Consider the following 16470-nt stretch of genomic DNA (forward strand, 5'->3'; position numbering starts at 1 on the left):
CTGCACGTATTTCCTCTGCAATGATAGCATACCGCTGAACAGTACAGGCCTGCAGTTTTACAAGAACATCTTCCTGTACATCCCGCTTTGCATTCGCAACTAATGATTTCCAAGAGGTCGTCAGGAGCGCATGGTTTTAAAAAACGAATTGGACGAAGACAATCGCTAGATATCTCCCATGCTAATTCTGTTAGCATTAAGTCTTTTCCAAGCCACTGTTGTACCTAAGAATAACTGACGATTAGCTTGTGGTTTTCGCGTGTTTATAAATGAACATTGATTCACCTGCAAATATACCCTCATGAAATGTTGTCTAGCACTGTCTGCGTAAGAAAACTTTGCAGATAAAGACTGCGTGGCTAAAATTAGGTTGTAGGAGAAGAACTGTGACAAATAAATTGGGCGCGTTGAACGCCACCACTTGTATAATATTTGAAAAAAGATAAGGGCCCAATACCCGGCCCGGTCAGCTCAGGTTTTGCCAAATATATTTTATAGATGTAAATAAATGGTTTTATTAAATTGTTTATGTTTCGCTAAGTAATGTTTAAGAAATGTAGCTCGGGCTCGATAGCATTGTATTCCCCATTGACGTCACTGGCTCGAATGTTTAGTTTTGCCCCGGAGGAAAGCGTACTGTAGAAACCGGAAATTGATGCGCGTATTACAAAGTTCAATATTTTGGAACCTCTTGACCGCGATTGTGAAACGCCCGGAAACGAGACCGCTCCCCCTTGGTATGTAAGCCGGGGTCACGAGCGAAAGAGGGATAGTAAGAATCGGACTCGAAAGCCATCGGTCACGATCGAAAAGCGAAAATATTGTCGCAGCCTAAAACCAAGGATTCTATATTTATAGAATCCTTGCTAAAACCGTTTGAAAAAGAGTTGCAGAGTAGCCGTCAGGATGAGTTCGAAGCTATGAACGTACGATGACCGTAGTGCCCAGCCGAAATACCGGAGTGCCTTCGCCAAGCTCATCGCGGGAGCTAGGCTAGGCTAATAGTCAGCTAGGCTAATACCCAAGGCACCACCCTAGGCCTAAGTCATCAAGCGACTTTTGAAGCCATTGATTCTGGTGGCCGGGTTACAATGCGTAGGAGGGTGGTGGCGAGCCCTGCACTCGTATCGCCAGCCACCTCGCATTGAGGACCGCCGCAGTGACCGTCCACCCGTCAAGCTCCGCCGCCCTGGAGCCACTGCTCTTCGTGAGTAACTTATGCTAACGCATTAACTTAACGCCGACACTAAAGCCAATAGAGTTCAAAAATAGAGCATTCGTTGCTAAAATAGTGAACTAACAAAAGTGCTATAGAGCGTTGCGCAGTGTTTAATTGGTACCATTCGCGATAATCCCCTTTTAATCCATAAACGAGCCAGAGTGTAGTTAGAATTGTTTAATTAGAATTAGTAATAGTATTAATTTTAGTGTGTAATCATTAGTTCATAATAGAAGTATTCCTTTAATAAAAGTGTTCATTGATTTATCTGAATCCGTTGTCATCTTTAATCATATTTAAGGTCTACAATTAACCGTCATAGCTAATCAGAGTGTGTAATTCGTTAGGCCATTTTTAATATTTATTTAATTATTTTGCTGGCGGTATTGACTGGGTTGGCTGGGGTGGAATTATTGGACCCCAAACATAAAATCGTCACAGTATCTCGCTTCATCTAGCGATTTCATTTGATTTTGTCATTACAGAGCCAATATAAAAGCTTCTTTTGCTTCTGCAATTTGATCTTAAGGGGTTTTCCCTCGAGCTCTTCGGTTTCCCCTTCCATAAAAACTTGTTGATGTTAACGGTAATAGTCAGTGTAGGGAGCTGTTGGCTCGTGTGACATGAAGGGTTGGTCACCACCCTCCTACGCATTGTAACCCGGCCACCTGAATTAATGGCTTTAAAAGTCGCTTGATGACTTAGGCCAAAGGTGGTGCCTTGGGTATTAGACTAGCTGATTATTATCTTTGAAGCCCCGTTGCTCGTAAAATGTTAAGTTTCTTCCTTAATTCTATTTCGTCCTTCACAGTTTTCAGAGCCGATTATACCTGCCTTAAAAAAATCCTAGGTGGTGTCACATGTGGATATAGCGTACAAAACCATTAAAGAATATGCCATTTCAACTAAATTTTATTTTATAGTTTTTGCGTTTAATATTTTATCCGGTTTGGAAGATTGACAAAGCGTCACTAAAATGACATTAACTTCCTATTGGTCAAATTCGATCGAACCATAGCTAATTAGACCTATAATGTGACGTGGAACACTTTTCTATTTGGAACCAACTTTCTAACACTTACGGTTCTCTAGTTAGTTTTTAGATGACCTTGAAGACATGGTTCAAGGTCATTGAAATTCTTAAACTAAAGACCGTCAATCCTGATGAGGATGTGTAGCAAATTTCAGTACTCTAACACGAGTATCTTTAGAGTTATCAGCTCCCGAACCTTGCTTTCGACACTTTATCAACTTAACGACCTTCTTGTTTTTCATCTAGCATTTCTCGGCTTCCTATTGGTCAAATCCGATGAGGTCAAAGCTATTTGTACTTAAAAAGTCACGTGGAACACGTTTCTAATTGGAACCAACTTTCTAACACTTACGGTTCTCGAGTTAGTTTTTAGAGGACCTTGAAAACATGGTTCAAGATCATCGACATTTTCGCAGTAGGTTTCCCCTACATCTTGTATACGACTTGAAAATTTCCAAATCGTACCTAAAACATATTTTGAGATATTCGCCCTGGTTCATTTTATAGTGGACACCCTGTATATGTATAAGAAGGTTGAACCTAGGAGCAACAAACACAACACCCCACACTAGGGGAACGCAACCCGTCAAAAGTCGTGGTTTTCTTGTGTACATTTTTCATTGTTTAGAGGCTTTAGCGCCTGCTGCCTTCGGAAGGGGAAAATTCTGAAATTGTCTCCCCCCCACCCGTAAAACGTTCAGCGTAGAGGCTCTTGACGCTCGTCCAATGAAATTCGTACACAACCCTTCGTTAGCGTGTTTAAAGGCTAGCTGCGTTCTCCTTGTGTTTGTTGCTCCTAGGTTGAACAAAAGGCATCGCTTGGGCCATAATTTAATCGGTTTCAGAATAACTCCGCCCTAAAATCCGCGTGCAGCGCGCGCTTGAACTAGAAACGGTTTTAACCTTTAACGCGCGGAGTTATTCTGTAACCGATTGCATCATGGCACCAGGCGCCAATTTGATCGTTCAACGTTCTTATACATATATACGTTCTTGGTGGCAATGATTCTTTGGGCACTGACAGCAGGCCCGTCTTAAGACCCTTTGGGGCCCTGGGCTAAATAATTTCTTAAGACGTTTGCGATCCCCAACGGTAAACCTTTGTATGTCCGTTGTCTAAATTCAACTACACAATAATCAAACCAAAACTTTTAATTTCAAAAGTAAAACATAAGCCTACCGAAAATAAGATTTTTACTGACAGTGTTAGGTTTTAGAAATTGTAGGTACCGTATGATACGCGATGTGGCGATGAATAAAATTACTTTAGACGTAACTAAAAGACATTTTTTAATGAGCATAAATAATATTTAACCAACTAAACCCTTATCCCTAGAGTAGAGGCTGTATGGCTGGCCTTTCCGGGGCCCCGAAACTGTGCTGGGGGCCCTGGGCTGTAGCCCATTTAGCCCATGCCTTAAGACGGCCCTGACTGACAGAGGTTAGATAATTTCGATTAGGACAGATTTCTTAGTTTTGCGCGTTACGATGTTCTCAAATAGAGCAGCTGGCTTTGGTTAATTTTCGTAAAACATGTATTTGGCAAGGTCATTTGGTCTATTATAGATAATGCTTGAGAGAAAGTTTTAAAGAAATATCCCTCCATGCACTATAAATAAAATAATTGCACGAAAGTATACCATATAGGTAAAAATATTACATTTACAATTACATTTACAATTACATTTACAATTACATTTACAATTACATTTACAATTACATTTACAATTACATTTACAATTACATTTACAATTACGTTTACAATTACAATTACGTTCACAATTACGTTTACGTTTACATTTACAATTACATTTACATTATATTATATAATTAATTATATAATTAATTATATAATTATATAACAATAATTTTTATTATATTATTGTATAATTATATAATAATAATTATTATATAATTAATTATATAATTAATTATATAATTATATAATAATAATTTTTATTATATTATTGTATAATTATATAATAATAATTTTTATTATATTATTGTATAATTATATTATAATAATTTTTATTATATTATTGTATAATTATATTATAATAATTTTTATTATATTATTGTATAATTATATAATAATAATTTTTATTATATTATTGTATAACCAGAAATTTCTGTACTGACCATTGAATCACCCTGTATATAAGTTGATAAAGTAACTTTGTTAGTTATACAGGGTGTTAACTAAAAAATGGACCAGGGCGAATATCTCAAAATGAGTTTTAGCTACGATTTTGAAATTTTAGGTTGTTATAGAGCGCTCAGGGGTCAACCAACTATGAAAATTTCAATGACCTTGAACCATGTCTTCAAGGTCGTTCAAAAATGAGAACCGTAAGAGTTACGAAGTTGGTTCCAATTAGAAAAGTGTTCCCCGTCTCATTTTATGACTAATTAGCTTTGACCCGATCTGATTTGCGAAATAGGAAGTTGAGCAATGTTAGGCCAAAATCAAGAAGGTCGTTAAGTTGATAACGCATGGAAGACGAGTTTTGGGAGCTGAAATTTTCAAACTAAAGACCCTCAACCACGTTGAGATTGTCTAACAAGTTTCAGTACTCTAACAAGAGTACTTTTAAAGTTATTAGTTGAACATCGTCTTTAACACGTTATCAACTTAACGACCTTCTTGATTTTGGCCTAAGATTGCTCAACTTCCTATTTCGCAAATCAGATCGAGTCAAAGCTAGTTAGTCATAAAATGTGATGGGGAACACCTTTCTAATTGGAACCAACTTCGTAGCTCTTACGGTTCTCAAGTTAATTTTCGAACGACCTTGAAGACATGGTTCAAGGTCATTGACATTTTCATAGCTGGGTGACCCCCTGAGCGCTCTATAACATCCTAAAATCTCAAAATCGTAGCTAAAACACCTTGTGAGATATTCGCCCTGCTCCATTTTTTAGTTAACACCAGGACTGTATTAGTAGTTTAGTTTCAGTCTTTCATATCAGCGAAAACACATGTTTTAAATTCGAAAATAACTAGCTAATGTTTGATGTTTAAAATAGTTATTTTTATCTCCTGATATAATAATGCATAAATATTTTCACACAAAGTAAGCGTTATTTACATTTTTGAAAGCATTTCAATTTTTAATGGGCCTTGGCTGTATCACTCGGCGATTTCCAAAGACTAAGAGGAATTCGCCGAGAGTTATTAGTCTTTAGTCACATAATAATTTACGTTTTCAATGGCGAATGTAGGGGTTTTATACTCTAAACCTTGCGTCGCCCTCCTAGCCTGAAGGAGACCCAGCGACCAAGCCTACAATGGTGAACTCGTTTGATCCTCCCTCCTGCGAGTTTGAAAAGGGATGTCTAGGGGATATTTGCTTAAACATTAAATTGAGAGTTGCCATTACACGAAATTCAAAATTAATAATTAACATTTAATTAAAGAATAAAATCAAGAAAATAATTACAATAACTAAACACATACTGAGCGCTACAGATTACCAAGGTAACCAAACTAAATAAAACACTTTTAACAATATGACACTTATGAAAGAATGAAATTTACATAACACCTGATGGCCACAGCCATCCTCCTTATCTCACAATACTTATTTTTACGGTCCGGATTGGCGGTCCATGTTGGTCGGAGTCCTTAACCGCACCTCTTGCTGTTCATGATCACGCACACATATACGCGGTAGCTTCCCCCTGATTGGGAACAACTAATCGAAGCTTTATTTTGTCATTACTGACCGAGAACTTCTCTAGTTACGCGAGACCGTAACGGTACCCGCATTCGCGGTCGAGAATCTCGCGGCTTCACTGATTCCCGCCACAGCAACCTCGCATTTTCAAAGGCCGTTCCCGGGATAACTTAGAGAGTCTTCGACCTTATCGAATAAAGGTGAGAACCAAGCCAGATCTGACCAAAAGGGAGCGAACACCCTGGTTTTGTTCGTGGCCAAAGTCACGTGGCTCACGAGGCGCGCACATTCACTCCAATCAGAGGAGCCGGACCTTAAGTCGTGGCCGGACCCAACCAATCGCCAGAAAAGCGTTATCACGCTACTTTTAATTTTTCTGTTCCCACGAGCGGGACACCTCAAAGGGTCAGCCGTAGCGTCCCCAATAAATCAAGGTTTGCAATTATGTCAAGCCTGGCGCCGTCGAGACGCCAGGCATGTATCACACTTCACTTAAAGCTATTTTTAAAAATATAACACAAAATGGAGAAATACTCCGAATAAGATAATTGGCAACCCTCAATTCGGACTTGTTGGAAAAGAAACTGTGGGAAAAAGAGAAAGGGTTTTGGGGGGTTCGCGGTGAATTGTTCGTATAATAGGGGGACTCGCTAATCCCGAAGATGGATGTACGGAGAGAGATAAAATAACGAAGGGGGAATAATAATAATAATAATAATAATAATCAGCTAGGCTAATACCCAAGGCACCACCTTAGGCCTAAGTCGTCAAGCGACTTTTGAAGCCTTTAATTCACTTGGCCGGGTTACAATGCGTAGGAGGGTGGTGGCAAGCCCTGCATGCCACGCGATCGAGCCAACAGCTCCCTACAATAACTATTACCGTTAACCTCAACAAGTTTTTATGGAAGGGGAACCGAAGAACTCGGGGGAAAACCCCTTAAACCAGTGGGGAGAGAACTTGCAAACTCAACGCGGAAGGAGTTGTTCCGAGTTTTCACCCAGTGCCACAAGCTGGGATTGAACCCGGCTCCTCTTGCTGCGAGGCGAAAGTGCTAACCACTCTGCCACCCCACAGAAGCTGGAATTTAGGCTACCTCTGGCCACAAGGTGTAACGCTATATTTAGTTCCCGAATATTTATTTGCTTTTGGTACTATATTTTCGGTAAAATTCAATTTAGTTTTAGTTGGGAAAGTGATCCTACGTGTGTGGCCAATTACTGAGATCGCGCTGGTCGCTGGGTGCAGTAATTGGTCTTGGATTTACGATCACTTTCTTCAACGCCTTGTCAAAAGGGCCGTTTCTAGGAAGAGGTGACTCTGTAGGCCTAGGGGTCACTCTACCTATTATACCCTGTCCTTCTCTTTTACTTCGGAATTGGCGGTAGCTGCTTTCATTTCTCCCCTTCTTAAAATACATTTCGATGAATTGTCAATCCCTTCTAAAAGTCCTCGTTCTATTTTTAGCCCTCGTTCTTAATTTATCGTAGTCATTCTTTCCAGTTTTTACATTGCTCCCAAGAAAATAAGGATTGCCAAGCTACTGTTAAAATATTTTCTAGTGTCCATTGTTGTTTAGTGTATTTTTGTTATTGTCGGGTTTTAAGGAGAAACTCCACTCCTAGCTCCGCTTAATTGCTTTATTAGGGCCATAAATCGTGCGTAGCCCATATTCCCGGGTTTTCCCAGAAAACCCATCGTCACGAGCATTCCGCTCGAGGGGTCACCCCTGTTCGCCAATTGGGCAAAGGGAAGATCAGCCCCTTGGTTCCCATTCGGTCGCGGCGATGGTCAAGTGTTTTGATTGACATTGGCGCTAAACAAAACTGAGGTGTTGGGACCGAAAACGAGTGAGAAGGCCGAGAAAAGAGTTCCGCATGATTTGATTGAACAAGTGCGCGGGAAAAATCCCATAGTGTCGTGATCTCGGTCGCGATCCGAAAATCGGAAGACCAAGTCCGGGTCTCTTGCTCTTCGAGACAAGGTGGTTCGCGGCAAAACGCAACGGGAGAGTCGGCGCGGCGAAGCTGCAAAAAGGTCGCGTAATGAAGCGCTGGTGCGTGGTGACGGCATAAGAGAATCAAGCACAGAAGTTGGACCTTCGCTGAACTTAAGTATTTATGTGTATTTGTTTATTTGTCCATGATGAAGGTGGGCTAGGAGTGTGGGAGGTGTGTAAATGTAGTTTTATCTCGGTTTTACAGGGTACACTCTTAAAAAAGGGTTTCTTTTCAAACCATTAAGGGTGTTTTCTTGTCCCATATTTAACACCTTAACAGGTTTATAAAGGATGTTATTCTACACCTTAAAAAGCAGTTTTCCTGCTAGGGTGTTTATTTACACTGTTTGGGGTGCTTATTTCCTCCGTTTTGGTTCCTTTGTTAACAGTTTGTGGTATAAAACTATTCCCCTCAGGGTTATTATCTACTCCCTCTAGGGTACAAGACTACTCCTTTTAGGGTAACAAACAACTCCCTTCAGGGTGTTAGGCTACCCCCTTCAGGGTGTTATACTACCCCCTTCAGGGTTCTAGAATACTCCCTTAAGGGTTCTATAATACTCCCTTTAAAGTCTTATCACTACTCCCTTTAAGGTTCTAAACTACTGCCTTAAGGGTGCTACAATACTCCTTTTAAAGTGTTAAAATACTCCTTTTAGGGTACTAAACTACTGCCTTAAGGGAGCTACACCCTTACCAGGTGTTAAATCACTCAATTTACGGGGTAATATAACACCCTTTATACACCTTTTCAGGTTTTTAATTTGGGACAATAAAAATCCCTTTAGGGCGTTTAAATTAACATTAAAGAGTGTTTTTTTACAGATATTCCACCCTTAATATACCATTAAAACACCCTTTTTTTAAGAGTGTAAATAGTTTGTTTTGGATGTTTAAAGTGTATTTGTGTATCTGTAGTTGTTAGTGTGATGTATAATGGTTAGTCAGGTGTTTTATTTAGTTTAGTAGTTTTGTATTCCGGGTTAGTAAATAGTTGTTATCTAGGTAATGTTATATTTGAGTTCAATTAAAGTTTGGCAATCCTTTTAAAAGTAAGCTACCCCGAGTAACGAAGGGTATGCATCACTCCCGCGAGTTAAGGATACAATTGTAGCGACTCAGGGTAAGTTGGCTTTGGTTTCCATGCAGACTAAGAAATAACGTTACAAAGGTCACCTTTTTCAACCCCCCTCACATAGTGACCGTCCGAAGCGCGGCGCGGTCACTTCAATGAGAACAGTCAAACAATAATTATAAGCAGACGATAATAGTAGGAAATTTCCAAAGGATTCTAGGTAAAATGTGATTTCCCATAATTCTTTGTTTAGTTGGAAACCATGACACCAGGTGCCGCATACTAACGAAAAAGAAGAATTAGTTCCTTTATCGGCCCAAAAAATGCATAAATACCCTGTACTATTATGATTTGGATCCAGTAGTATATAATAATAATAATAACCCAAGACACCACCTTAGGCTAAGTTATCAGGCGACTTTTAAAAGATGACACACTTATACGAAATATTATTAGTAAACTGCTGATATTCAACTCGCGGAGTTTTGCACATTAGCACAACCTGTCGCTCCTAGTGAAAACTGTACGCCGCCTATGATCACTACGCTCGCTCTACACATACATTACCATCTCTGCCTTAGTTCATTTATCCGAGTTACGGTGCAATATTATAATCTAATTTTAACCCTCCCCTAATCTCTGACAAGTATACCCACTCAACGACGTAACGGAGGCCAGCTCTTGCGAAGCCCATCTGTTCATAATTCGTTTCACAAACATCATCGCTCCAAGGCGCTTTTTCATCCAATTCGACGCGGAGTATCCGAGAAGATGAATCTTACTACTTGCAACATCAACGTGACGAATTTCGCCACCTTTTCTGCCAGCGCCTTTTGCAACCTGGCCAAAATATCTTGGATGGAATTGAGCTTAGACACTATAGAATCATTTGAAAAGGACATCGCCAGTCTGGACCAGATCGACAGTTTTATTGACTTTAAAGTCAATGCCTTAGAATTAATAATTAAAAAGGCTAAGTGCGTTTTCTATTCGTCGTTGAACGGCAGACCCAATCCCCGACTGGATTTCGTTTGGAGAATGACGTTCGCTACCATCTTCACCATCCTGATGGCCATTTCCATCATCAGTAACGCGGCTTGTGGACATTTGGCTCACCAGTATCTCAAAATTGAGAAAAGTACCAGCTATAGCTTGATGTCGTTAGCAATTAGCGACCTGGCGCACACGTTAGTCCTGTATCCCGTTGAGATGAACAATCTGTTGTATGATATGTACTGGGAGATGAGTCGCTATAGCTGCAGCCTTCTACCTTTCCTCATCAGTACCACCAACATTTCCAGTTCCTTCACTCTGTGTCTGATCGCAGTGACGAGATGTTGGTCCGTGGTTCAGTGTTGTAAGAATGGTCTTCAAACGCCCAATAAGTACTCTCTTCACACGGCCGTAGCCATCGCTTCATCTTGGATAATCGCGGCCGTGCTAAGTTCCGTTTGTCTGTTCAGCTACAGCGTCCAAAGCTTCATATGGGACGAACGAATGTTGGACTGCGCTGCTGACACTTTCATTTCTCGCAATGTCACCTATCCTACAGTCAATGTTTGCTACTTCGACAGCTCAATCTTCAAATCGGAAGTTATCGCGAAATACTTTCTCTATGTCTTACCGTCGTTGGCTTTCATACCTCTCTTCCTGACCATCTCCACCCTCTATATCTACCTAGGTATCTTCCTTTGGTCCGCCACCCCGGCGGGAAATTCGGCACACGCTAACAAGATACGCCGCAAGTACAAGAGGGTCATTATAACTTTAATCGGTTTGGTGGCACTCTTCTTCGTTTGTCGATGTCCGGGAATGATCTATGGATACGTCGTCGGGTTGAAGGAGAACCAAGTCGACTCCCAGATGTTAGCCACTAGATTCTTCCTGATTCTGTTCAGATTCGCCAACTGCATTCTCAACCCTTTCTGCTACGGATTACTGCAGGATCAGTTTAAAAATAACATATCTGAACTGTGGCTAAAAATCAAGAAGTCTTTTCGATTGAAAAATCCTTGCAATAGAGGCCAAGCTGCAACTTCGGAGTCAGTGCAGCATCTGCAAAGTGTAGACGATTCCATCGGAGCTACTTTCTTTAAAGGACACGTGTTTCTGTTCAATTCTTTACGAAGTTTTACTCCCAACAACATACACTCTAGGGTTGGAGAGCGACGGTATTAAACGAAGTTGCTTTTAACTTCGTCTACATAAACCAAAAGCTATACTTCAACAATTAAACAAGCTATATAGAATCAATAACGTATTTAGGGTCCTTAGCATTTTGAGACAAGATAATGATTGGGGATAGCCGATAACTGTAAAAGTTCTGGATTAAAGGTCCACAAAATCATTTGAAAAATTCGGGACGAATTTCCGGTAGCTCCTCCCCTTCCCACTTCCTAAAACAGGTGATTCTGTAACTCACCCAAAAAATTTAAACGATTCTGTAGTCTTTTATATCTATTATTTATTTATAAATGAAGTTGAAACTTCGGTTATTACGTATATTAAAAATTTTGATTTTACGCTTTTTGTCTTAATTATTGATGCGAATAAAAGTATTTTGAAACTTACGTGTTTAATTTCATATTTCCCTCTTTCTTTTACGTTTCCTTCTCCATAGTTCCGGAAATCCCCCCCCCCCTTCTAACCCCTAGATATAAAAAAAAAAACACGAAAGTTTGGCTGAAATTCGCTCTCACCTTCCCTTTCTAATGAAGTATGTTTTGTAATACCGTTGATGTTTAAGCTGTAGTTTTAATTTCTTTTACTGTCATAAGTATAACGTAAATTTGCAAATAAATGTTAGTAACAGACTGTTTTTATAAATTAGCTACGCGTGGAGAATTTAACAAAATTTTTAAATCTGTGTGGGCCTTGGCAGTTTGCAATGTTTTAATTTGGTAATCATTCTATGCTTTTCAATCTGTTCTGTGTATATTTACGTGTCATTGTGTTTTGACTCGTGGCAGGCAACTTTTTATTTACCATCTGTCATGTTTAACTGAAAATTACCTAATGAGCAAAAATATATGTGTATGATAAAATATTTCCTCCCAGAGTTTAATCTACCGTGACACATAACCAAAAACGCTGCGTAAAATACATTTGATTATAAAAGTGGAACAAACTGTTTTTTTTTTCAGGAAGTGGCTCGTTTGGATAACATACCTTCTTGCATCTTAATTCTTCTTTGCCAGTGACATTATCACATGTTATAGTGGCAAATAAGTAAAATTTTATATGTAGTCATCAAGTCCAGTTCTGAACTGAGTTTTTTTTGGTTTTGTTTTTTAATTTAAGTTTTAAAAATGTCATCCCTCTCACTTCCAAAAGTTTTAACTCAAAGGAAAGCTTCCACTGTTGAAACTGAAAGAGAAAACTTTGAAAGAGCTCTTAGCGTGTCATTAGCGAAGGCTATCAACCATCAAGAAAACCCAGTTAAAGAGAAACACGTAAGAAGCGCCATAATCGCGTCATTTCAAGAGAAAGGAGCCAGAACATTTTGGTCAGTTGTGTTGAGGCTTCCTCTGCAAGGAAATCCTATTGTGTGTTGGAAATTTTGCCACGTTCTTCATAAGCTACTTAGAGAGGGACATCCGAATGTATTTGAAGACTCTTGCAGAAACCGAAAATTTCTGGGAGAGTTGCAAAAACTTTGGGGCCTGCTAAGGGAGGGCTATGGAAAACTCATCGGATGTTATTGCAAACTACTTCTGGCAAAATTGGATTTTCACAGGAGGAATCCCCGCTTTCCGGGAAACTTGCAAGTTACGGATGAGCAATTGGAAGACATTGGCGAGAGAGACGTGAATGTTTATTTTCAACTCAGCTGCGAAATGTTCGACTATATGGATGAAATATTAACCCTTCAAGTTGCTGTATTTGGCTCTCTAGACATGTCTCGTTCTAACTCTATGACAAATTCTGGTCAGTGCCGACTTGCCCCTCTGATTCCATGCATTCAAGATTCCAGTCTGCTCTACGATTACATGGTAAAACTGCTTTTCAAGTTACACTCTTCCCTACCTTCAGATACTCTCGTCGGGCACAGAGACAGATTCCTTGCGCAGTACAAAAAGTTACAAACGTTCTATATCAGTTCCAGTAACCTTCAGTATTTCAAATATTTAATACAAGTCCCTCTACTTCCCGAAAACCCGCCAAATTTTCTTATCAGCTCGGACTTGAGTGCTCATATAAGCCCAGTGGTAATATTGCACGATTCATCACAATCAGATGGCCCCGAAGATACCATTGATATGAATCTGGTTGATGTCAGTGCGACCTTGCCTATTAAATTTGATGATAGTTTTGGTTCTAATGACAGAGACAGCATCGGCTCATCTCCAACTCCTTCCAATCACCTTTTGAATGAACAGTTGATGGAGAAAGACAGAATTATACATCAGCTCATTAAAGAATTGGAAGAACTTAGATTGGAGTACCAGAGGTTTAAAATGGAATACGAACGTGTAGTGGATGATTTGAAACGCCAAATACAAAGTTGCGAAGCCCAATGTGGAGAAAAAGATAAATTAATCGAACAACTGAGGAATGAAAATGAGCAGTTAATTCAACAAAGGGATGCTGTTATTGATTCAGAAGATGCTGCGAAATTGGCGGAAAAAGCTAAAGCCCAGGAGGAGAAGTTTCAAAAGATGAAAGAAATTTATGGTAAGCTTAGGGAAGAGCATATTGTTCTTATACGCACAAAAGCAGAAGCAGATAAACAACTTGCAAGTGCTAAAACCACACTGGAAGAGACCAAACAGTCGCAAAGAGATATGGAACAGAAGTTTAGGATTTCCGAAAATGAAAAGAATGTCGTTGTGGAGAAATTCCAAACTTCGTCCAAAGACACAGACTCAAAACTGAAAACCATGCAAGACGAAAAGCATTTCCTGGAACAACAAAACCAAAATATTTCCGATCAATTGAAAGATTTGGTAACTAAAATGGCTGAAAGAGAAAAAACACTCTCTGACTTTCAAAAAGATAAAGAGTCCTTAGAATTGGATATAAACAATGCCAGATCCAATTTTAACGCTGAACAGAAACGTTGGCTAGAAAATGACAAATGTTTAAAATGGCAGCTACTTTTGGAATCTTTGAACGAAGCAGGAGTTGTGGTTGAAAATGCTTTAGGAGAATTTGAAAATCCAACAATATCCATGGTAAATTGCACCCCCGAATATTTATTGCACCAATTAGAGATGTTAAAAAAGTCATTTGGGTATTTCAATGACGAATATAACCATTTTAATGATGATAGTAATAAAGTAGAAGGCTTGATCCGTACTACTGGTCCTATGAGCCATCATGTAGGAGTAGTTCTTTTATGTGGAAAAACAACTTCCCAAGCATCCCCCAACATCGAACAAGGTGAAGAATTAGCGCTGTCTTGTAAGAAATTTGGCAATGATATTCTGAAAATTTTGGATATTATTAAAAATAAAGGAGATGCAAAGGAAAATATAACGGATATTGTAGTAAAGCTAGAAAGTCTTGCAATAATGACAGAAAAACTTATTCCTAACATGTCTGGTGATGATAAAAAGAAGCTAGGAGATATGGTAGAAGAGGAATTAGCTGGAATGGATCGTGCAATTGAAGAAGCTGCAAAAAGAATTGCAGATTTGCTGTCTAAATCTAAGGAAGGGGATTCAGGAGTGAAGTTGGAAGTAAATGGAAAAATTTTAGATGCATGTACCACTTTAATGCAAGCCATCAGAATTCTTGTACAACGATCCCGCGATTTGCAAGAAGAAATTGCCAGCCACGGACGAGGTTCAGCTTCAGCAACCGAGTTTTATAACCGAAATCATCGCTGGACTGAAGGGCTAATATCGGCGGCCAAAGTTGTTGGACTGTCAGCAAACTTTTTAGTGGATGCGGCAGATAAAGTCGTAATGGGAAATGCAAAGTTTGAAGAATTGGTTGTGGCATCGCAAGAGATAGCAGCAGCTACGGCTCAATTGGTTGTGGCGTCCAAAGTTAAAGCTGAGAGGGGGAGTGAAAAGTTGAAAAATCTTTCTCAGGCATCAAGAAAAGTTACTGATTCCACTGGAAATGTTGTTGCTACAGCAAAATCTTGCGCACAGTTGATTGAAGAAACTGAAGTTTTGGATTTTTCGAAGTTAAGTCTTCATCAAGCCAAGCTTTTAGAAATGGAATCACAAGTTCGCGTTTTGGAATTGGAAAGTTCATTGGTTAAAGAACGAATGAAGTTAGCGGATCTACGAAAGAGACACTATCACTTGGCTGGGGCCAGTGAGGGATGGGATGAATCTGATATGAAATGAGCTTCATAGAAATATCCGAGCATTGTTATAATTGTTTATATCTAGAGTAGCGTGACGTAGCTACGCGTATTTGTAAATTATCTAACCAAACGAAAAAGAACTTTACGTGTATTAGGAATGTTTTCCCTGTAATTAAGGGTTGCTTTGACAGAATTATGGAAGAAATTTTATCGGGGAATAACTAATTATTTGTAACGTTTAAGAGTTACAGCGTTATGAACCTTTCCCTCAGGTTATTTGTTTAAAGGTCTTAACCAAATCGTAACTCGCACTGATTAAATTAATACCAAAAATTTTACAAAAATCCTAATATCAATCATCTACTGGTATAGAGTTAGAAATTGCATGGTTTTTAAAAAACAAGCAAATTTAAAATGTTTGTTCTATATATTCTTTTACATTTCTAAAATCTATTTTAAAACTAAATTTTTTATTGTTTTTTCTTAATTTTTTTTCATGTTTACAAAATATTTGATAAGGGATAAATTTTTAACTTATAAAAATTGGCTCGTTTTCGAAGACTCAAAAAAAAATATAACAGCGTGTTTTACTAATTTTTACAAATTTATTTTAGTTCTATTTCTGTATTTAAATGGCAAGCATTAAAAATTGGGACTTTAGCACTAATTATGACCAATAGACTAATTCTACTTATATTATTGTATAGAACAAAAAATACTTATAGTGGATGAGTTAATTACTATACTTTGTTAACTACTGTTAGTCTGTTATTAACGGTTTATTAAACAAAATATGCCAGATTGTGTACTGCTGTTAAAATAAACGAGACTACTAGTCATTAAATATTTGTCATTTTCATATGGAAATACACTTAAACTGTAAACACCTCGGCCAGTTTCCTGTTATCTCCAATATTATTCAAACTCGGAGGAGGGTGGTTGGTTTCATGTAACTTGAAATTCGCTAAAGGGAAAAGTTTCAATGGGCTTTCGTTTGGCTATGGCAACCAATTTTATTCATATTTAGTTTATTTACCCAATTTTACTCATTTACTCAATTTTACGGCAATTTTCAAGAATACGGACCCCTCCTATACAGGGTGTTAACTAAAAAACGATACAGAGCCAATTACTCAAAATGTGTTTTATGTATGATTTTGAAATTTGCAGGTTACATAGAAGGTGCAGGGGCACAAATGAAAATT

The 16470-nt window shown here is 38.7% G+C and overlaps 2 protein-coding genes across 3 annotated transcripts in view; both read left to right on the forward strand.

The window, feature by feature from the left end:
• The window catches only part of LOC149927037 (bromodomain adjacent to zinc finger domain protein 2B-like), a 153074-nt gene that overhangs the window by 100774 nt on the left and 35830 nt on the right, over positions 1-16470 (forward strand). The window lies entirely within an intron of this gene.
• Hip1 (Huntingtin interacting protein 1) lies at positions 11693-16095 on the forward strand. 2 transcript variants are annotated; one of them, XM_090158268.1, is made up of 3 exons: positions 11693-11903; positions 12147-12231; positions 12304-16095. In XM_090158268.1, exon 3 carries the CDS (start codon positions 12312-12314, stop codon positions 15303-15305), a length of 2994 nt encoding a protein of 997 aa, XP_090014394.1. In that variant the 5' UTR covers positions 11693-11903; positions 12147-12231; positions 12304-12311; the 3' UTR covers positions 15306-16095. The 2 variants fall into 2 exon arrangements, with proteins under 2 accessions (XP_090014394.1, XP_090014393.1); XM_090158267.1 differs by having other exon boundaries at positions 12147-16095.

Source organism: Leiobunum rupestre, chromosome 9, assembly GCF_980474605.1.
Source record: "Leiobunum rupestre chromosome 9, qqLeiRupe1.1.hap1, whole genome shotgun sequence".
Lineage (NCBI taxonomy): Eukaryota > Metazoa > Arthropoda > Arachnida > Opiliones > Sclerosomatidae > Leiobunum > Leiobunum rupestre.

Excerpts from the sequence above, each read along its gene's own strand:
- Hip1 (XM_090158267.1), top strand. The coding sequence starts at position 12,312 with ATGTCATCCCTCTCACTTCCAAAAGTTTTAACTCAAAGGAAAGCTTCC.